We start from the raw sequence: 22,770 nt of genomic DNA, 5'->3' as shown, positions 1-22,770 counted from the left end.
AGCAGGAGCCAATACTGTCTAAAGAGGCTAGGGGGTTATTTGAGCTGCGATTGCTGTTTCTATCTGGGTCCTGGGTAATGACCAAGGACACATTCCAGCACATGCCATGTAATGACTAAAAATACAAACTACAGCTGTCACAATTACTAGATTAACATTAAATGATGTAAAAATAAACAGAGAATGTCTGTTTATTAGCAGGGTTTATAGAGGTGTCGCTGAGACATTCCAAGTGCTAAAGATTGCTGTTCTTCCTGCTGTCAATTTAATCATGACATTACACATTTCCATTTGATTCTAGAGGGCTGAACATTAGTCAGTCTTCTCAATACTCATCAGCTACTACATGTGAAGAATTGTGTTAGATGTTTGGAACATAAATATGAGTAAGCTTTAAACTATGAGAATCAACAAATACTTGGGACTTGCTTTTATGTGCCAGGCACTGCTGTAGGCACTAGAAGACTGTAACAACCGTGGCTTCAACCAGAGAATAGTCATGGTCAATAAAAATAAATCCAGAGTCTTGATTGGCAGCTGAATCATGATCCTCAGGAATCTCAATTTTTTTCTCTCTTCATGTCCTCCTATTATTTTGAAATTTTCTTTTATGCTTTTTGTCTTGTGGTCTCAAGATACCGGCTCTAGCTCTATGTATCATGTCCTTACACTACCATTTCCAAAGCCAGAAGGATGAGGGTGGTGGGCTTGTAAGTCACTTTTTATCACACACAAAATTTCTATCCTGAAGCTTCTCAGTGGATTTCCTCTTAGGTTGATGTTGAAGATAGAACTTTCTGTGATGTTGGAACTATTTTATAGTTTGTGCTGCCAGAAATGGTATCCACCAGCTACATAAAGCTAGCCAGTATTTGAATTATGGCTAGTGTGACTAAGGAACAGAATTTTCAGTTTTATTTCATTTTAATTAATTTGAATTTAAAAATGAAATACTCACATATGTCTAATGTCTACAGTGTTGGATAGCACAGCCTTTGATTCTTTTTGGCTAGAGCTAGATTATGGCCACTGAAAGTTGCCAGGAATGCTGGGAAAATGGTTGTGCAGCTCTTAGAGTCCCTACTGGAGAAAAAGTTGGGGAATGGCTCTTTGGCAGCGACTAACAGGGTCTGCCATAAGAAGTAAATACATACAACTGGTATTGTAGCGGGGGAGGTGAACAATATAAAACTATAAACAGATAAATAAGAAAAGGTAGCCGCCTTCAGTTTCAAACAAGCTGTATTATCTAGATTTGGTCTAGATTCTAGAGTAATGAAATAGGAGTGATTAAAGGTGAGAAGGAGTAATTTAAAAAGGGGTGGGGAAAATTCTCTAGGAACTCATAGTCTGATGGAGGAGGAAGACAGGTATGTAAAAAATTGTTAATAGGCTGGTATATATGTATATACACCTACATAATTATTACATATATAAATATATAGGTATATTTTACACATATACATATTTAATATAGTCTATATTAGGAGAATAAACAAAGCATCTTTGTTTCTCTGGTAGCTCCTGCAAGCCTTACATAACATAGCAAGACAGGATTGGCAGTGTAGAAGCCCCGGAATGTGGTCCATCTACCATCCTTAAAGCAACAGTTGATATGATACAGCTTTATAGGACTATGTGTACAGAAATATGATTAATGAGTGATTTCTCCAACAGTTCCTATCGGATATTCACAAATACAGTAAGAATTCTGAAAGGACCTATTAAGTCCTATAACTTCAAATGGTATAATGTTCTTGATGCCTGAGGGGGGATTAGCAGTAGATAGACCTGTCTGACAAGAGTCTGTTGGAGCTGGGGTAGCTTAATTAAAGCAAAGAGTTTGGTATGACTGAGTGTAAATGATGGTAAGTTGCAGACAGTATCATCCTCAGAGATCTTTGTAAGTGGGGAAAAGACCACTTGCTATGTCCTTATGAACCATGCTGGTACCGAGTGATAACTCAGGGTTGTGTGCATTTCAAGGACTACAGGGTTAAAGCCTTTTCCAGCTTTAATATACCTACGTATTATAATTTTGTGATCTGTAATGATTCTTACTTTCAAAGACAGAATGAATGATTTCTGTGTAGGGATGGCTGAAATTATCTGTATAATAAAACCTTTTCTCCATATTTCTCCTTGGACTCAAGGTCCTACCTGAGATGTAGCTTTGTTTGATAATTCAGAATTTCATTTAACTTTCTCAATTACAGCAAAGTAAAAAAGAGGATGTGTACCAAACTGATGTTAGTACTTGTAAACAAGCTTCAAAATGGACATGTACTATATTTCAACTATAGGATGAAAAAGAGTATGTGAAGATATTCACAGATTCTGAGTTCATGTGACAATGTGTAGCTACGACAATAGTGATGTGGCTAATAAACTTCCACTTTGCTGTAGCAAAAGTTTTCATCTTTAAAAACATGATGATGATGATTTGGTTAAGGGATATGAATTTTTTAAGTAAATTCAAAAGAACCTATTTAATTTCACCACTTAAGCTTATTTACTTATTCATTTATTTATTTATTTATTCTTTTTACAGCTGTACCTGCAGCATATGGAAGTTCCAGGCTAGGGGTCGAATGGGGGGGAGTTGCAACTGCAGGTCTATACCACAGCCATGGCAACACAGGATCCAGGCCATTTCGCAACCGATACTGCGGCTTGCAGCAATGAATCCACTGAGCAAACCCAGGGATCCAACCTGCATCCTCATAGACACTATGTCGGGTTCTTAACCCACGGAGACACAGTGGGAACTCCCTTATTTACAGATTTAAAGGTACTTAATGGTAATAATGATCTCCCACTTTTTCTATCCATCGGTGTCAAGAACTGCACTGTTTAACAGCGTAGCCACTAGGCGTGGACTATTTAAATTTGAACTAATTAAAATTAAATAAGGGGAAAAATCATCTTCTGACATACTAGCGACACTTCCAGTGTTAGAGACCCGTGATCACCCTAGAAGAGATTGGATAGAAGAGTTCTATCACAGAATGCACTATTAGCAACAGCCCTACCGGGTTGGCATAGTTGAATTTCAAAAAACATTAATCAGGAGTTCCCGTCGTGGCGCAGTGGTTAATGAATCCGACTAGGAACCATGAGGTTGCGGGTTCAGTCCCTGCCCTTGCTCAGTGGGTTAAGGATCCGGCGTTGCCGTGAGCTGTGGTGTAGGTTGCAGACGCGGCTCGGATCCCGCGTAGCTGTGGCTCTGGCGTAGGCCGGTGGCTACAGCTCCGATTCAACCCCTAGCCTGGGAACCTCCATATGCTGAGGTAGCGGCCCAAGAAATAGCAACAACAACAACAACAAAAGACAAAAAGACAAAACAAAAACAAAAACAAAAACAAAACGTTAATCAAACGAAGAGCTTTTCAATTTAATGCAATAGTGTGTGTTAACAGACCATTTATTTACTTTGGAGAAAGTTCTAGTCAAACAAAGAGATTGTTAGGGATGGATCTCTAAGACTCTCTAGGAGCCTTAGGCAGTAATGACCTTCATACGCAGGCAGGCAGAAAAACCCTGCCCCTGCTCTGCATTTTATTTATATATTTATTTATTTTATTTTTGGCCACACTGGTGGCATGTGGCAGTTCCCAGGCCAGGGATTGAACCTGGGCCACAGCAGTGAGGACGCCGCTGCAGTGAGAATGCCAGACCCTTAACCCAATGTTTGGATCCGCACTTTAGACAGCCTTATTCTAGCATTTATCCCTAAGGGGTGAAAAAACTCCAGGGCCAAGGGATCTGTTTCCCCAAAGCCCATGTCCCCTTTCTACTTCTAAACCTTGCCTAAATAGCCCGGGAGCCTGGAATTCACTGATCACAAATTCCCAATACCACTTCCAGGGCCTGAGCAGGCCTCTTCCCAGAATTGTCTTCCCAAAGGAGGACCACACAACCGGTATGTACACTCCTAGGCCTGAAGGACTGCCGAGGGGTGGCTGTTTGAATGTGTGCACAGAGCTAGGTTGAGCGGGCTACGGTGTCCACACATGTGCAGAAAGCCTTCTGTGTTGGAAATGTGGAAATGTGTAGAACTAGAGCTGGGATCTGGCTCTTTCCTTCCTACCATGTGTGGGGTGGAAGGCCAAGGTATCTGAGAGCTCTGTACCCATACCTGGCCTTCCAGGTTATTTATTTATTATTTAGTCTTTTTGCCTTTCTAGGGCAGCTCCTGCCGCATATGGAGGTTCCCAGGCTAGGGGTCGAATTGGAGCCGTAGCCACCAGCCTACACCAGAGCCACAGCAACGCAGGATCCGAGCCGCGTCTGCAACCTACACCAGAGCTTATCCTACACCACAGCTCATGGCAACGCCGGATCATTAACCCACTGAGCAAGGCCAGGGATCGAACCCACAACCTCATGGTTCCTAGTCGGATTCATTAACCACTGCGCCACAACGGGAACTCCCCAGGTTGTTATTAAGGTATATTTCTCAAGGTGGGAGCCTAAAATAGTTTATTTGCAAGCTTGATATATTCCTTGTAAATACTTAAACATAGGGTATGTGAGCCCTGGTCTTGCAAAGGTTAGGGCGGGGCTGGTAGGTTTACAGAGAAGAATAAGCGATTCAGCTGGGGTTTCTTGGCTGTTTTTCTCACAAATGCTCTAACTGCTTACGTCTGAGGTTATCTTTGGATGCCCGAGGAAAATTTCTTTTTCCCAAGGTTGATGGTCCAGCGAAGCCCGCGACGCATCCTTTGCAGGGATTTTAAGTGGAGTTGCTGAAGGCCAGAAACAGCTTTGGAGGGTCCATTTTCCCGGAGAGAAACCAGTTCCTAGTTTACTGGGACAACAAATGGGAGGGACTACGTTGTGCCAAGAGGAGGCTCGAAGTCCCTGCAGGGGAGAGAGGTGGGAAAGCGGGTCCTTTGAAGGTAGCTGGTTTAGGGCCCTCTTTCTCTCCTTTCCTCGCTCCAGAGAAATTCAGCCCTGCTTTCCTCCCTCACTCCGAGCAAGGAACCCGGCTGGCTGGGCGGAACGGGCGGCCGCCAGGAGCGCACAAGGCGGCTTTGTCTGGAGAGCGGCAGCGGCGTTCAGAAGCTGCAAGAGCGGCCACCGTGGCTGGAGTTTGGACTAGAACTTTCTTTGGCCGTCTCTACAAGTTACCGTACTCGTGCGGCACCCTCAACTCCGGCCCGGAGGCCGGGCGCGCACGGGGTCGGAGGTCGGGCCCCGAGGCGGGCGGGCGGGAGGCACAAGCCCGGGAGCCCGCACCTCCTTCCCGAGGCGAGGGGAAAGGAGACAACGAGGTGGAAGAGAAGGTGGAGGAGTGGTGGAGGAGGAGGTAGGAGGAGGAGGAGGAGGGGCAGGGGCGGGGGAGGAGGCGGCGGCGGGCGGGGAGGAGCCGCCGCGGGCAGTGGCCCGGGGAGGTGGCGGCGGCGGCGGAGCGGGAGGAGGAGGAGGAGGCGGCGCTCCCGCGCGGCCGTAGACCGGCGCTGGGACCCGCGCGGCCGTGACCCCAAGGCTCCCCCGAGGTCGAGCGCGGCCGCAGCGGACAAAGGAGCATGTCGGCGCCGAGGAGGGCGCGTCCTCCACCCGCCATGAGGCTCCGAGCGCCGCCGGGCCCGCGCCGCGCTCCCGTCCGCCGGGGCGCCGGGGCGGCCCGCTAGGCCAGCGCTCCGCCGGTCAGCCCGCAGGCCCTGGTCCGCAGCATGGAGCCGCCCGGGCGCCCGCGGGGCCGCGCGCCGCCGCTGCTGCTGCTGGGGCTGCTCGCGGTGCTGGGAGGCGGCGGCGGCGGGGCCGCTGCGCTGCCCCCGGGCTGCAAGCACGACGGGCGGCCTCGAGGGGCCGGCAGGGCGGCGGGCGCCGCGGAGGGCAAGGTGGTGTGCAGCAGCTTGGAGCTCGCGCAGGTCCTGCCCCCGGACACGCTGCCCAACCGCACGGTCACCCTGTGAGTAGCCCGCCGGGCGCCGCTCTGCCCTGGCGCCCGGTCCCCTCCCTCTCGGCGCTGGCCAGTCCCGCCGCTTCTCTTTCCGCGCCGCTAGGAAAAGGGTCTCGCCGGCACCCCGCGCCTTTGTGTGAGACGCTGCAGGCGGGGGGTGGTGCTGGGGAAGCCCCGGGGGGCTCGGCCCGGGCGCTTTTCTGCAGCCGGCGACGAGTGTGTCCAGCAGCCGCCTCCCAGCCCCGCTAGTTTACAAAGTAAAAGTTTTCGGGTTCCCAGGCGCGCCCCGCGCGGTCCGGGCGCAGAGCTTCTTCAGAGCTGCGCGGTGCCACGTGAGGATGCAAGTAAACATGCAGTTGGCTGAGTTAAAGCTCATTCATCCTGTGCCTGGGCTGCCTGAAAACACAGTGCTGGGTTAGAGGCGCCGGTCCTTAAGCTTCTTGCACGTTAAGTTACTTAGAGGCTAGTTTGATACTAAAGCCACGTGAGGACTTCGAAACGCCCCTGTATGTGATCCTCAAACCTCCAGACTATTTCCCTCGCTTTTGCTATCTTAGTTTTAATGCAGATAAAGAGCGCCTTGTAGAATAGAGTTGTCTTCAAGGAACAGCAGAAGTATATTGGGGATGAATTTGTGCACCTTCCAGCGCCGTTTTCTTGGGCGTGAACGCTCAGTTTTAAACGCCGAGAACTTCAGAATTGCAAGCTGAATTTGGGTTTGCCGAACTTTCCAACTCTAGGGACTTGATGTACGGATTGTTTCCACCTGGAATGAAAAACTTGGTCTCAGTTTGTGCTTCAATTCACGGTCCAGTTTTGCAAGCGTGGTCCTGCCAGTTCTAGCGGAACTCTTGGCCCCAGTGACTCTTGATTTTATTTTCTAAACGATGGATTGGTTTGGGAAGGCTTAAACGTATTTCTCATGGGTATTTTTGTCGAATTGAAATATGAGTCCTTCTGCGCCGTGTTCGTCTGTGTTGTTTGGTTGGTTTCCTAAAAAAAGAGTCAAGGCTGCCACTAAGGAAACACGAAGGCAAGGGGAGCAGCATGACCTGTGAAAAAACTGAATGTATGGTTTTTAACTTAACCCAAATTAAGCAGGATTTATGGGTAAGACAAGTATAAATTTCACTAACACCTTTGTTCTTCATTTCCATTTGTTTGGATTAGGAAAGGTTTAACACAGGAAAATTGTGTGTTTCTGTTTATGGAGGCCTGGAAATGGTAAAAGAGTTTTTGTTTTGTTTGACTCCTTCACCAGCACTTGACCATTTGGTCGTGGCAGCAGCTGTGTTTATTTGTTAGCCACATTGTTTGAAGTGGAAATTTGGGGTATGGGACCTTAATTACAGTCTGGAGTCAAGTGGTGAGAACCTTTGTGTTGGCACTATCCCGTGTTACTCTGAAAAAATTAGTCATCATGCATTTGGGTTCCACATCAGCGGTGCTTAGACTGATTCAAGTTTAGGTCGAGTTTTCCTGAATTGTCAACAGTTCTAGCTGGATTAAACCAACTACTTGTAAATTGTTGATTTTGCGGAAAAAAGGGCTGATACCGTTGAAAATCACTTTTCAGCTTTTTAGTCAAACTGTTTCCCTGAGTTTTTATGTATGAGCCGATTAAAGTATGTAAGTGTCTTTGAAATGTAATTTTAATCTAGGTTTTTTTTTGGGGGGGGGGGCGGTGGGGCACCTGAAAGCTCTTTAGGTGAAAGTAGCATAACATTTATTTAGTGAATGGGAAAAGTTATAATTTGAAGATCAGATAGAGCCGAAATTGTGGACGAAGTTGGTAGGTATGTCAGACCTGGGGGAGGGTTTTCTGGGCCAGTTTCCTTATTTGACCAGGGAGTAAATCAGAAGGTTATTGTGGTTAAGCGGCTTGCCCAGCTTCCCATGGTGAATGCGTGGCGAGGTGTCCCTGTCCAAGATTCCTGCCCTGCAGTTCACGTGCTTTGTCATCTTTAGCCCCTGTCTTCATCTTCCTCCTTAGTTCCAACATAGTGTTTGGTCGAATTGTTCCAAAGTCCTAGGCAGCATGTGAGATGTGGACTAGGTGTGAGTTTACCAGGACCATTCATTTGATGGCTTAAAACAACACATTTCTTCTTTCACAGTTCTGGAGGCCAGAAGCTTGAAACCAAGGCTTTCAGCAGGGTGCTGCTCCTTCCAAGAGGGGAGGGGAGGGGGGCAATCTTTGCTTCTTTCAGCTTCTGACATTCCTTGGCTTGTGGCAGCCCAGTTCCAGTCTCCCGCTTCTGTCTTCCACTTGACACCCAGTGTGTGTGTGTGTCTCTCAAAATCCTCTTGTTTCTCTTGAAACCTGAATGTGGGGTCTGCCAGAAGTCCAGGATGATTTCCTCTAAAGATTTGTAACTTAGTTGCATCTGCAAGATCCTGTTTATAAATAAGGTTACTTTCAGGGGTAGAGGAGTTAGCATTTGGACATGGTTGTTGGGAGACACTCACTTTTCAGTTCACTATAGCATATAGATAAAAACATAGTTTTTCTTCAGGAACTGCAGGTATTTGGGGAGAAAGATTTATGGATCAGGCCCATGACAGTCTAGTAAATGCTCCAGTATCAGGGTAAACAAGTAGCAAAAGGAGCCCAGAAGAGGGCAACCAAGGCCCTTTGGGGTCATAGTTGGTGGGATTGAGAATCTGAAGATCCAGAGCCAATTTGAGAAGGATGAGAAAGATGATTGTGAAGGAGATGGTGAGGAAATGAGGGGTGGAAGGTGGGAGCCAACAGCAGGTCCCTGGGTGTGGAGATGCTTGTGATGCAGTTGATGTTGCATGGAATGTCAAGGGCAACTATCCAGTGCCTGGAGGGGCGGGGCCGGGGGTGGGGGGAGGGAGGTTAGGGGACTGCGAGGACACTTCAAGGCTCTCTAGTTCAGGTTTTAATTCTTTAGATGTGTCTAAGTGTTTTCAGCTGAGCTGTGATGTGGCCGCTGCATGGAAAATTGATAAGAATTGAAGATTTTTTTTTTCTTTTTTTCCTCCAATTATTCAAGAGTGAAGTTTTCTTTTTTCTTTAATAATGAAAAATAAGCTTTTTCTACCTAGTGGATAAAGAGGACTAAAGCTCAAATCCTTCAACTGTCTCCGTGAACAACGCTTCCTTCTATAGCTACGTTTCTAGAGAGATCTGGCAGAGCTCCCTGACTTGCTCGCTCTTGTTCCTTATAGCTCCTGTAGCCTCTTGTATTAAAGGACTAAATTCAATTTGTTATTTTTTAGACACAAATTAAATACAAATTTAACTGCGTGTGATATTTTTGTTGCAAATATTTACTCTGTTCTTATGTTTTACATGAAATGCTCAGTATTAGATTTTAAAAATTCTGAGGATGTCAGTGGCAGAAAGTTATCCAGATGTAGCTGTGCTTTTCCCAATGTTATTGTTTTCCCAATGTTACTACATGGCGATTCTAGATAAAGGGTTCCTTAAAAAAAAAAAAAAAAAAAAAGATCATGACTCCTTAAGTAACTCGGGGACAGAGTCCAGATTTTTCTCAGACTGTTTAGCAGACTAAAATAATGCATGTTTTGGTTTTTATTTTATAAAATGTTATATTTGCTTGTCACACGAGAACTGATAATTGGACAATACCAATGTATACAGCTCAGTTTCAGGTACACAAAAACAAGTGTTTGTATTGTTTAGAAACTTAAACCTAGCTGGAGAGAGGATTTGCACCAGAGCAAAGCAGACGTCTAGGGAACAATTACAGAATGTCTGTAATTAAGTAATAAATCTTGTACTGCTGATTGTCTAAATGCTTTAGGAAGCCTGAAAAAGAGGAGAGAGCAATGGAGCTGTGGAGGCATTGGAAAATTTTTAAATTTTCCTGGAGAAGTTGGGACTTGAGTGTGGCCTGGGGGAGGGAAAGCTTGGGTTAAGTCGGGGAGAGGGCCATCCAGAAGGGTTGATGATGGACTGGCCCTGCTGAAATGAGGTTTTGGAACCTTTGGTCTGTCCATGGTACTTAAAGCGCAGTTCCAGTCAAGTCCAGTGGGGAGAATATACAGGTGGGAGGAGGCGGGGACCCAGGCTGAAGCTCCCTGGAGGAGTGGAGGAGCCTAGCAGGAAGGAGCACCTGGGTTATAGAAGCCAAGAGAAGTTCAGGTTTGAAGATGGGAATGGGTGCCCCAGTTGAGAGATGCTGAGAGATCAGGAATAGTTAAACCAAGCTAGATTTGACAGCCCGGCTCTTTGGTGCCCTCCGTGGACCAGAAGCTGAAAAAGGCAGATTGGGGCGGGTTAAAGAGAGAATGGGGTGAGGATGGTGAGAACAGCACCTAGATAAGAAATTTGATGTGAAGAAAAGAGAATGTTAGCCCACATCAGAATGTGGTTGGGAATAATTGAGGAGAGAGGGAAAGGGATGATGGGGAAGGTGAGATGGGATAGGAGGGATGATGGGGAAGGTGGGATGGGATGGGGTGGGAGGGATGATGGGGAAGGTGGGATGGGGTGGGGTGGGAGGGATGATGGGGAAGGTGGGATGGGATGGGGTGGGAGGGATGATGGGGAAGGTGGGATGGGATGGGGTGGGAGGGATGATGGGGAAGGTGGGATGGGATGGGGTGGGAGGGATGATGGGGAAGGTGGGATGGGATGAGATGGGAGCTGGAGCCCAGGTTGGGAGGTTGGCTCTTGGTGGTGCAAGGACAGTCCATCACCACATGGCGATAGGAGCATGGGCAAAAAGGTGGGCAGGTGGGATGAAGAAGGTGTTCCCGCCCCATTGCTTTTATTTTCTCAAAGACCTAGAGGCAGGGTGAGGGGTAAGTAGATAGTGTGCAGAAGAAGGTGACAGAGGAGTGAAGTGGCCCTTTTGGAAAGGGGAAGAGTGACTGTCATGGGATTGTAGAAATGTTACCTGAGTGGACTTGTGTCTGTTCGTGCCTTGCGATCAAATTCAAGGGGAGGTGGGCGGCGTGCTTGTATCGCTCCAGCTGCGTTAAGCTTAGAGATGAGGACGGTTGGGATCAGCCAGGCTGCTGCTTTGCCAGGTGGGGAGAGGAGGAGCAGAGTGATTTTAATGAACAGACCTGAGAGCTGCCACGGCCTGAAATCTTGTGGGTCGAGGGAAAGTTTTTTTTATCTTTGAATGCAAGGGCTTCTATACCTCTGTAGCCATCTTCCCCAATACTCAGCACCCCGCCCCCCCATGCACATTGACTGAGGCACTGTTAACGTTATAGGCACAGTGCTGAGTGCTGGGCATCAGGGATGAAATAAGACGAGATTGGGAGTCCCCATCGGACTCAGCAGAAACAAGCCCAACTAGTATTCATGAGGATGAGGGTTCCATCCCTGGCCTTACTCAGTGGGTCAAGGATCCGGTGTTGCCGTGAGCTGTGGTTATGTCTCAGACACGGCTCGGATCTGGTGCTGCTGTGGTTGTAGTGTAGGCCGGCAGCTCTAGCATCAATTAGACCCCTAGCCTTCAAACTTCCATATGCTGTGGGTGCGGCCCTAAAAACCAAAAAAAAAAAAAAAAAAAGAAAGAAAAAGAAATAAGACAAGATTTTTCCATCAGCCTGCTGCTCTCACCTGGAACCCTTTTCTGGTACATTCTGGGTTCTTCTCAGTCCAGCTTAACTGCTGTGAACTCTTCTCTCCCGCTTCCAGGGCCCTGACCCTTCCCTTCCCTGAACTCAGGTAGTGCTTCTTATCTGTGCTCTTGTGTCACTTTGTAGGATAGCTGACACTTTCATAATCCCCTCAAGGAAAGGGTGCCGAGACCTCAGTGGTTGGGAATCTAATCTTTCTCTATTGATAAGAGTAGTGCTGACAAAGATAGGACTGTGTGGTGGGAGATGAGGACAAGTGGAGGGATGTGGATTCATATTTTTGCCCTTTTATGGCAAATGAGAACATTTATTTAGGTCAGCATTTTGTAGCTGTGGGATCCCTAATTTAAGAACGGGTATAGACAATCTATGGACAGTTCCATTTAACCAGCATCATCTTTTGTGTATGGTAAGCACACATCGAAGCAGTGTCTTGGCAAGTCTCTCAGAAATATTGCAGAATTTGGGGCAGACATAAGCATTTTGGTCCATGAATGCCTCTCGCATATGCTGAGAAAGTTTTGCATGACCCAGCCCCTGAATCCTGTTGCTTCTTGCCTGCTTGGAGTCCTCCAGCATCAGGAGTATTTGAAAGAAGTTGGTGGGTTTGGCAATAAACCAGAAATAAAACACCAGAAACAATCAAACACAGGAACATTCAGAGTTCCTTGTCCCCCAATCCAACTACAACTTCTTTTCCCAGGAGCCTGTAAAGACGGTAAAAAAAAAAAAAAAGGCAAGGGAGTTTCCTTGTGGCTCAGTGGTAATGAACCCGACTGGTATCTGTGAGGATGCAGGTTCTATCCCTGGCCTCATTTGGTGGGTTAAGGATCTGGCGTTCCCACAAGCTGGTGTGTAGGTTGCAGACTTGGCTTGGTTCTGGTGTTGCTGTGGCTGTTGAGTAGGCCAGGGGCTACGGCTCCGATTCGACCCCTAGCCTGAGAACCTCCATATGCTGTGCCTGCAGCCCTAAAAAGACCAAAACAAAAACAAAACCAGGCAAAAAAACAGAAATAAAAGAAACTCTTGGAAGTCAGAAAATGACACAGGGTGGAGTTCCTTCTAGTAGTAGCCAGTGACTTTTCCTTCCTGTGTAGCTGCTACGCTGAAAGTGGTTATTTTCTGTGTTGGCTGTATTCTTATGGAGAAACTTTAGGTCCACACAACTTAACTAGTTGGTAGTTGTGTCAACATTTATCTCATAAACAGACAAAAGCTAATATAGGATATAGAATTCTTTAAATTTTAGTAACTTAGTTTTTGCATAGATTAGGAAGCTGTAGATGCAGCGGTGCTCAGGGAGTATTATTGCCTGACTGAATATATTTTAATGTAATTTTACTGCTTCATGCATGGTTTAGCTTGCATTTATGTTCAAGTGCAGACAATTTTAGTCTCAAAAGGGAGTTTTAAAGAAAACAATCTCTCCAAGCCCCCCCCCCCTTTTTTTTTTTTTTTAAAAACAACTAGACTTTTCAGAAAGTGCACATGTAGTGAGGGAGTCTTCTGTGTGTTGGCCAGAGCAAGACAGAGCTGTAGCAGGCATCTCACTGAAGGGACATGTCTATCCTGGACACTTAGTGACAGACTGAGCACATCGTAAATATTGGGCTTTTCCCTCAGGAGCATTTCCTATCCTTGGATCCTTCCTGTTCAGGGCCTGAAGGGAGCAAATGGAAGCTTTTAGGGATTGGTGTAAGAATTATCCAGGCTCCACCTGGCCCAACACCCTGGTCTTTTTTTCCCTCTTTGTCTGCAGGCTACAAGCCCGGGTTTAAATCTTCGTTCCTACATACAGGAGGGTCCTTCCAAAGACCAAACTTGACTTTTTTTTTTTTTTTTTTTTTTTTGCTATGATTGTAACATGTGGAAGTTCCTGGGCCGGGGATTGACTCTATGCCACAACGCTGGAGCCTTAGCCCACTGAGCCACTAGGGAACTCCCCAGACTTGACTTTTGATATTCGCGCCTCTCTAGTGGCTGTCTTCTTAATTCCTATCCTAGTTTTTTAAACTGCTTGTTTTTGTGGGTTCCTTCCACAAATGGTTATTCACTGCCTTCTCTGCTTGTTGTAGACTTAGTTTAGGTGGACTTGTGTGATGTATTATTTATATATCTTTTAACCATTGGACCAGTTTTATCCCAATCTCGTGTGCTGATACTCCTTTCTGGAAGTCCCCCTCTCTCTTGCCTTCCGGCGATACAGTGTCTGTCACAGCTCTCCCAGATCTTTTTGATGTGATTGATCCCACATTCTGCTAAGCGAGCTGGAGATAGCGGCGGGTGTCAGGGGGGGCTGGTGGATTTTGGAAATGGTTACAGGCATTGGGCTTTCTGGGTGAGCAATGGAAAGACCTCTAAGCTGGAGGTGCCTGGGATTGAACCCGGGCCTTGTGCCCTCTAAGCACACACTGTGACCCTGAGCTGCACGCCTGCTCCTGGGAGGGGGCTTTTTAAAGGGAGATTCGCAAGACTGGGATAGGAGCAACCTCGGTAAAGGGACAGACAGCCCTTGTGGTCAGTGATCCCCTTTGCTTTCCCCTCACACTGTCTGCTGGGCACCCAACCTTTCCCCGCCTCGAATGTCTCAGGTGTCCTGTGGCACGTGATCACTTCCATTGTTTCCTGCTGTTCTTTCCAAGAATTTTCATGTCATGACGTAGACACAGCGGAGATGTTTGTGTGGAGGGTGTTCGAGGCCCGAGTCCCACTGCCCCGCCCCCTCCGGAACCGGGCAGGAAGCAGTTGCCTCCACTTTCCTCTAACCTGGCTGCCCAGCTTGCTGCTCAGCTTTCAACCTTGCGTTGGATCACCTGGGAGCATTAACAGTTGAGATGCCTGGACCACAGAGTCATGATCTGATTTACTTGTTCCAGGATGGGGCCTGGAAGTTGGTATTTTTTCACAGCTCTGCAGGTGATTCTGATGTCGGTGGGCTGAGAACTTGTTTTCTAGCAGCCCAGTGACAGGACCGGTTAACCATCATCAGCTGTCATCGGCTGCAGCCCGAGGAGGTAGAAGGGGGAGCGGAGGAGCAGACTGAGGGCAGCTGCCTCACATGATGGGGAGAGAGGGATGGTTGCAGGTGGCACAAAGGCGGAGGAGAGTCAAGCGCCCCTTTTAGGACAGACAGCTGAGAGCTTTAGCGTGGGGCCTTAGGCATAAGAGACAAGAAATATGCCTGTTTGTAAAGTGAGGAGTGATGTACTGAAGTTGGATTTAATGTCATGTCATGGAGTAAGGACAGTAGGATGCATTTGGAGATGCATTGTGGCCCAACAGGAATGAACTGAGAGAATGAGGGCAGCAAGCATTTGTCCAAATCAGCTTTGGAGGCTTGATGGCTGAATGGAGGAGGCAACAAGGCACCCCTGCCTTGGTCTATGCTAAATCCTTTATTTTAAATTTAAAAGACAACTCATTACAGACAGGTGTTTCGTTGTTTTTAGCTCTTTATCAATTTCCACAACAGACCTTCTTGGTTCTTGGTTTAAATCAAACACCTTTGGCCTTTTTTTTTTTTTTTCACCCATACTTTGCCCTATTAAGTTTAAAGTACATAATGTTTGAATTGTGCATATTTGAAATCTTTTGTTCCTGAGTAATCACCGTGAGAGGGAGTGGGGAGAACAAGAATATCGTCCTGTACAAAGAAGGCTGAATTGTCCATCACCCTCACTCTCGACATCTTAGAAGATATTTATTAAATCCTTTTGAATGACAGTGCCGAGAGCCTGAAGAAAATCTTTTGGAAGGATTGCTAGCTCTGCAGGTGAAAGTGGTGCTTCCATCTGTTCTAGAATCGTACATCCATCTCTCCTTATCCCTAGTTTCAGTTACTTGTGGGTAACTATGATGCGAACATATTAAATGGAAAATTCTAGAAATAAGCAATTCATGAGTTTTCGATTGCGCACCATTCTGAGTAGCATGATGAAATCTCACTCTGTCCTGCCTGGGTGGTGAATCATTCCTTTGTCCAGCGTATTCGCCCATTAGTCACTAAGTAGCCGTCTGGGTCATCTGTCAGAATGACTGTCCTGGTACCTCAGTGCTTGTGTCCAGTCACCCTTGTTTTACTTACTAATGGCCCCAAAGCACAAGCGTTGTGATGCTGGCAATTTGAATGGGCCAGAGAGAAGTCCTGCAGTGCTTCCTTGACATGAAAAAGTGAAAATTCTAGACTTAACAAGGAAAGAAAAAAATATCATTTACTGAGGTTGCTGCGATCTAAAGTAAGAACACATCTTTTAGCCATGCTGTTGTGAAGGAAAAATAATTTGTGCTAATTTTGCTGTTGTACCTCACACTGTGAACGTTAGGGCCACAGTGAGTGATCAGTGCTTAGTTAAGATGGAAAAGATTTATTTGTACAATGAGAGAGTTTGAGAGGGACTACACTACATCCATAGAATTTCTATTACAGTAAATTGTTATAATAATTCTCTTATTGTTACTGTCAGTCCTACGGGGCCTAATTTATGAATTAAACTTTAGCCACAAGTAAGTGTGTCTAGGAAAAACACGTCGTCTGAATAGGGCTCGGGACGATCCGCTGTTTTAGCCTCCCCTGTGGATATGGAGGGGCTCCCATACTTGCAGGTCAAGATCTTTCCCCAGAAGAGGAATAAGCATATCCCCTCCCCAGGCTGGGGAGAAAGAAAGGACCCATGGGGTAACCTAAGCTCCCTAAGCCGTACCCCCCCTACTCCCCTTGCCTGTATCCCCCCAGCACAGGACATAATGCATAGTACATGATTGTGAGTTAAATTCACTCCCCCTTGGGAGACAGTCCTGAATTAGAATTAATAGTTCCATATATGTGACCTGCCCGACCATAGAATGTCAGTTCCTTTGAGCTGAGACACTGTTTTGCTCCCTTCCTGCATCTGGAGCACCTCAAATAGTGGTAGGGTTTTAATTGGCATTTCTGTGCTGGCCTCGTGTTGTGTGCCAGATAGAAAGCAGGCTGTAAATTGTGTTGGGGATGACACTTCGGTCTAAACCCTCCCGAGATTTAATTGAAGGAAGCTTAAAGCCAGCCTTGGAGATGTAACTGTAATACAGATGCTGTAATGCAGTTGTTAAACTTCTCTTTCTTTAAGACTGCTTGAATCTAAGTCTAATTAAAGTGATTCATTTCCCATCAAGATAAGACTTAAAAGCATTCTTTGTTTTTATTGTGCAATTCTTCCCAACTCTTTTCCCATGAAAAGGCAAAGAGAAATTGACTAGGGGTGTATTCATTCTAGTACTATGTTTTAAGACAGATGGGTTTTCTATTAGCTTAATCTTTTATTTATTTTTTTTAACCTGCCTTTTATTTATTTTTGTTTTGTTTTGAACAAGACCGAGTGTAAAGTCGCTGATTCTGGTAAGGATTTGATTAGAATTCTAAAATCTTCCCAGTACCATGGAACTCGCAGTCCACCTTGCCTTGTGTTTGCTTGCATTACTATAGCTGTCAGCCTGTTTGGAATTATTTATTTGCTCTCTTACCAGGTTGTGAACTTTTTTTTTTTTTTTAAATTGACATATAGTTGATTTAGTTTCAGGTGTACAACGTCATTTTTCAGTATTTTCCTAATTTCCTATATTTCAGTATAATTGATGACAAAATAATGGTTTTATTTCTCTGTATTGTACAATATATCCTTTCTGCTTATTTTAGACATAGTAGTTTATATCTCTTAATCCTCTACCCCTATCTTGCTTTTCTCCCCATTCCTTCTCCCCACTAGTAATCACTAGTTTATTCTCTGTATTTGAGAGTCTGGTTTTGTTTTGTTATATACCTCCCTTTGCTTTATTTTTTAGATTCAACATATAGGTGATAACATAAAGTATTTGTCTTTCTCTGTCTGCCTTATTTCTCTAAGCATAATACACTCTGGCCATCCACATTATTGCAAAGGGCAGAATTTCTTTTTTTGTGGCTGAGTAATATTCCATTGTACAAATATACGACACATTTTATTTTATTCATTCGTTTGTTGATAGACACTTAGTTTTCATTCATATCTTGGCTATTGTAAATAATAGAGCTAATGAACATTGGGGGTTCTCGTATCTTTTCAAATTAGTGTTTTTGTTTTCTTCAGATGTATAACCACAGCAGTGGAATTTCTGGATCATATGGTAGTTCTATTTTTAGTTTTTTAAGGAGCCTCCATACTGTTTTCCATAGTGACTGCATCAGATGGTGAACTCTTGAAGGTGATTTTTATCTCTGTATTCTCGGCGTCTATCACATAAACACTTAGTAAATCTTTGTATCAAGAAGTCCTATTTTCTGCACTTTTTGTTTGTTTCCTCACGTAGGACTAAGGGAAGACTCTTGAATTATTTTTAACACAGGATGATGACTCTATCATGAGTTAAGCTTGAGAGCCTTCAAAGCAGAATATCCAGCCTACAAGGTCAAGGCTTAAACTCCCACTCTGCATTTGATAATGAAAAGTGTCTCTCTCTTATCCAGATTAATTCGCCCCTCCCCTTTCTTGAGAAACTATCATTTATCTTTTCTATAGTGTAATCTTCTTCCCTAGTTTGTGATGTTTCTCCTTGGTGTACATGGCCTCTGTTTAAAACAAAACAAAATGAAAGGTCCTCAGCCCCAAACCACCCAGGTAGCAGCACTGTGTTGGAGTAGCTATTCTTCTTCCCTCACAGTTAAGCTGCTTGCAAAGTTGCATGAATCCATCTGCATTTCCTTACCTCCTAGTGGATGGTGTGCTTTTGAAGGTAAAACCCTAGGGAGTGGGAATCATCCAGTCTGAACCATGGTAGAGGTTGTCTACTTGAGATTATTGCCTGCTTATGGAACCCTAATTAACTGTCTGCTGTGACTTAATTCTTCAGGGCCCCTTGGTGGAAAAGGAATGTATTTGAATTCTTTCCTTGGGGATAAAGTTGAAAAACTTGTCCATCAGCTTAGCTAGAAGTTAGCAAAGCAACCACAGAGTGGGGCTGTGATGTAAGAACTTTGTCAGACTCTCCGTTTTTAAGCGCTACGAGTGTTTCCATCATTTTTTCATCTTAGTGTTTATAAAACTTAAAATTACGGGTGTCCTGTTGCCACTGCCTGCAGCAGAGATGAGAGGTGGTTGTCTTCATACGTCCAGAGTGAGAGCAGATGGTGGCAGCTTGTAAATGAAAAGGAGAGTGTTTATTTTTCGGTTGGGATGTTGATATTAAAAGTCAGTGTGAAGATCCTGGTCTTCTTCTTGTTCTTTCAAAAGAGTGGGATTTCAGAAAATACTGCTTAGCTTTCTGTAGAAATTAGTATGGTGGAGCTACTGATTCTACTTCTGATGTAACCTTAAAGCACCCATGATTGAATTCGCTAATGTATGTGGTTAAAAACTTCCTGATGCTGCTTCAGCTTTCCCCTAAAACTGATTTAGACTATCATGAGTAGTGCAAACTAAGATGTCTATAAAGCTGCTTGGCCTCTAGAACTATATAGGTTTTTTTTTTAAATATTTATTTATTTTTTATGGCTGTACCTGCAGCATATGGAAGTTCCTGGGCTAGGGATTGAATCTGAGCCTCAGCTGCTACCTACACTGCGGCTGCCACAATGCTGGATCCTTAAATCCACTGTGCCGGGCTGGGAATTGAACCCTGGCCTCTGCAGTGACCAGAGCTGCCGCAGTAGGATTCTTAACCCACAGCGCCACAGCGTAAACTCCAGAACACTGTTTAGTTGATCTTTGAAAAACATAGATTTGAACCGTGTGGCTCAACTTATGTGTGGAATTCTTTCAGCAGTAAGTGCTATTGTGCTACACAATCTGAGGTTGGTTGACTCCATAGATATGGAGGAACTGTGTGAACCAAGAGCTGACTGTAAGTTACACTCACGTTTTCCACTGAGTGCAGGGTTGGTGCACCCAACCCCCATGGCTTTCAAGGGTCAACTATATACAAATGCCCTTAACTGATTTACAAGTTCTAGTGACAACCAACATTTGTGATATTTATCACATACCTGATATTGTGCCAAATGCTCCATGTATACATATCAGTTTTTTCTTTTTTTATCTTTTTAGGACTGCACTCATGGCATATGGAGGTTCCCAGGCTAGGGGACGAATCAGAAATGCAGCTGCCGGTCTACGCCAGAGCCATAGCAACTCCAGATCCAAGCCTTATCTGCAGCGTACACCACAGCTCATGGCAATGCTGGTTCTTGAACAGTTTTGTTTTTTTTTTTTTTGCTTTTTTAGGGCTGTACCTATGGCATATGGAAGTTCCTAGGCTAGTGGTCGAATCAGAGCTGTAGCTTCTGGCCTATACCCCAGCCATGGCAATGTGGGATCTGAGCTGTGTCTACAACCTACACCATAGTTCTTGGCAACGCTCGATCCTTTACCTGCTGAGTGAGTCCAGGAATCGAACCCGAATCACATGGTTACTAGTTGGGTTCGTAACCACTGAGCCACACGAGGAACTTCCTCAATTCTTAATACCATAATGTTGGCCATTGCCCCCATTTTTCAGATTTGCCAGCTGAGCATAGACAGGTAAATTGATCCTCTCAAGTTACATGCTTTATAGGCTTCTGGCCTAGGACTGTGGCCTTTAGGTCTGTAGTTCTCACTATTGTTATGTCCGTAAAAGTCACAGGCAATCTAAATGTTCCATTTGGCAGGAGGGATGGGGGTGAGCCTTCGTAGAACCGAAGGTACAGGACTGACTTGTTTACTTTAACTGCTTCTTTGAAGCTGGCTGACTGATGGGAAAACAAAGTAACTGAGCTGCTGAAGGACCTTGATATCAAGTATTGTGGGAGTGATCAGGGCATCATACTTAGGACTACAACGTGTTATTGATTATCAAATAGTCCCCTTACCTACATTCTTGAGATTCAAAATTTTATCCTGGAGCAACAGACGACCTGTCTCAAACATAGCTACCATATTAGGATGGAAGGACTAACGACTTCAAAGGAGGTAGTTGCGTTTTTTTGGTGGGTCTCCGAGTGAAGTGAAGAGAATCCATAATGCTCTCTTTAGGGAGCATTCACCTCTACCTGTCAGAGTTGTGCCTGGGTAAGCAGGGGACTGGCCTTCCTGTCTTTGATCTGGATGAAGATGACCAGGAGGGAGAATAGAGAGGAAAGAGCAAGGAGACTGCGGGGATACGGTGGCTCATGGTGGCTTTGTTACCAAGTAGAATAGCCACCCTTGGCACCTCATGATGTGTCTGGCTCACTTTCCTAAAGAGTGAAATGAGGTTGTGAACTAGGTTATCTTTAAGGCTCGTTACCTGCTGAAAGTCATGATCACTGAGGTATTTTTATTTTATTTTTATTTATTTATTTATTTTATTTTCCCACTGTACAGCAAGGGGGTCAGGTTATCCTTACATGTATACATTACAATTACATTTTCCCCCCAGCCTTTCTTCTGTTGCAACATGAGTATCTAGACAAAGTTCTCAATGCTATTCAGCAGGATCTCCTTGTAACTGAGGTATTTTTAAAAACTCGCAGAGCTTATATGCACATTTAGTGAAGCTCAGGGTGTTGTATGAGAAGGGATTCATTGAATTTTAATAGTCACGAAAGTGCAGGGATGTTTGTCTGGCGGGCATTGGGGCTGGTTGGTCCTTTGCGTCTGGCCCACATGGTTTCTGAGCTGCTCTTAGGCTAATTGCCCCTCACTTACTGGCAGAGACTTGCCCTCCTTCCCTGGGGGTAATCCCAACACTGGGGCCTTGTGCTTTCACCCTGTTCACTGGATTTTTTTTTTTTTTTCCTAATTGTCCCTGGTTCCTGAATTAGATCCGAACTGTCCATGAGCCCCCGCACTGACCTCTGGTTGTCTCTTTGCACGTCCCTGTTCCGTCCGCTGTCACAGGAGCATAGATGATTAAACTCCAGCTCAGTGAGTCCTCCCGCCTGCTTGTCTGAGTTGTTGAGTATCAAAGGAATGCATAAGGTGTCCATAAAGTTCAGAAACGTACACTTTTTTTTTTTAAGCTAGGTGAAGATGCCTTTTTTTTCTTTGTCTTTATAGGGCTGTCCCTGTGGCCTATGGACAGTCCCAAGCTAGGGTGCCTACACCACAGCCACAGCAGTGTGGGATCTGTTCGTGGCAACACTGGATCCTTAACCCATTGAGCAAGGCCAGGGATCGAACCTACGTCCTCATGGATGATCGATTCGTTTCCGCCGAGCTACGACAGGGACTCCTCGAAGATGTGTTTTTTTTTTTTTTTTTTGACGTTATGCACACACACACATTTTTTTCCCCCTTTATTTCCAGACTTTATGGCTAGCCTACAGATCTCTATCATGTGATTATTTTCTTGCCTGCCTGCTCCCCACCCTTTACGGCTTTGCCTGTATTACCACATGTTTATTACAAATCGTTTGACGCCAGTGTTCCGGCTGATTCTGGTTCACAGCACTTCTCTGTTGACTTTGGGTACATAACTCACTCTGAGTGGGCAGGCCATTTCCTGGTCACGATCCCTCCTCCAGTGATAAAAGATACATTGAGATCGTAATCGCCTACAATAGAGTTTCTGCATATGGCGAATAGATTTTCCTGATTGACAGCACCTGTGAAGTGGGGGCCAGCCTTTAGGAGTGTTGCCTGAGCTTATCAGGAAAGTGCCAGGACCGACTCTTGATCTGGAACAGGCAAGGGATGGGAGGTGGTGGCACATGTGCTCTTATTGGCCAATGGTCCTTGGAGCCTCAAACTCTGTTAATGACTGGATTAATTGTTTGGTTTTATAATCTTAGGATCACATGGCCTTGTGTACTTCCCTGTTGGATAGTTTCAACAGCTACTTTAAAAGTCACCTAAATTTCCAAGGATCTCAGGAGATTTTTTACCAGTAGAATTGTCTTCAGTACAAGCAGTCTGTACTTAGTGGTGAGCCTTGTCTGTGTCGGAAATAATGATCTCATTCCTCAGTGATGGTTTCCCAACGTGCTCTCCAGGCACCTTCTCAAAGAGACTAGCGCCTGGCATTTGGATCAGCTGCCTAAGGATTTGGGGGAGATCATATTGGAAAATGTTGGTTCCTATAGATTGATGTCATACAAATTAGTCAGAAAAGACAGATGATCCATTAGAAATATGGGCTAATAATAGGTCAGGTTTGCTTAGTGTGCCAGATCCTGATGTCAGGTGTTACAAGTGTTGAGTTGTGATAGTTGATTCTCATAGTTCCCTAATGAGGTCATTATTGTTATGATCTCTCTTTTGTCCGTGAGCCAGTGGGACATAGAAGCTCATTAATTTCCCTGAGGT

The 22,770-nt window shown here is 45.2% G+C and overlaps 1 protein-coding gene across 2 annotated transcripts in view; it reads left to right on the top strand.

The window, feature by feature from the left end:
* Positions 1–5,396: 5,396 nt before the first annotated feature.
* ADGRA3 (adhesion G protein-coupled receptor A3) overlaps positions 5,397–22,770 on the top strand; it is a 120,252-nt gene continuing 102,878 nt past the window's right edge. The window contains exon 1 of one of the 2 annotated variants that reach the window (XM_047798439.1): positions 5,397–5,917. In XM_047798439.1, the coding sequence (XP_047654395.1) occupies positions 5,679–5,917 (239 nt within the window). In that variant the 5' untranslated portion in view covers positions 5,397–5,678. The remainder of the gene's footprint in view (positions 5,918–22,770) is intronic. The other variant, XM_047798440.1, reaches the window with a different exon arrangement.

The sequence above is a fragment of the Phacochoerus africanus genome, chromosome 10 (assembly GCF_016906955.1).
Source record: "Phacochoerus africanus isolate WHEZ1 chromosome 10, ROS_Pafr_v1, whole genome shotgun sequence".
Classification (NCBI taxonomy): domain Eukaryota; kingdom Metazoa; phylum Chordata; class Mammalia; order Artiodactyla; family Suidae; genus Phacochoerus; species Phacochoerus africanus.
This window is presented reverse-complemented; position numbering and strand designations above follow the sequence as displayed.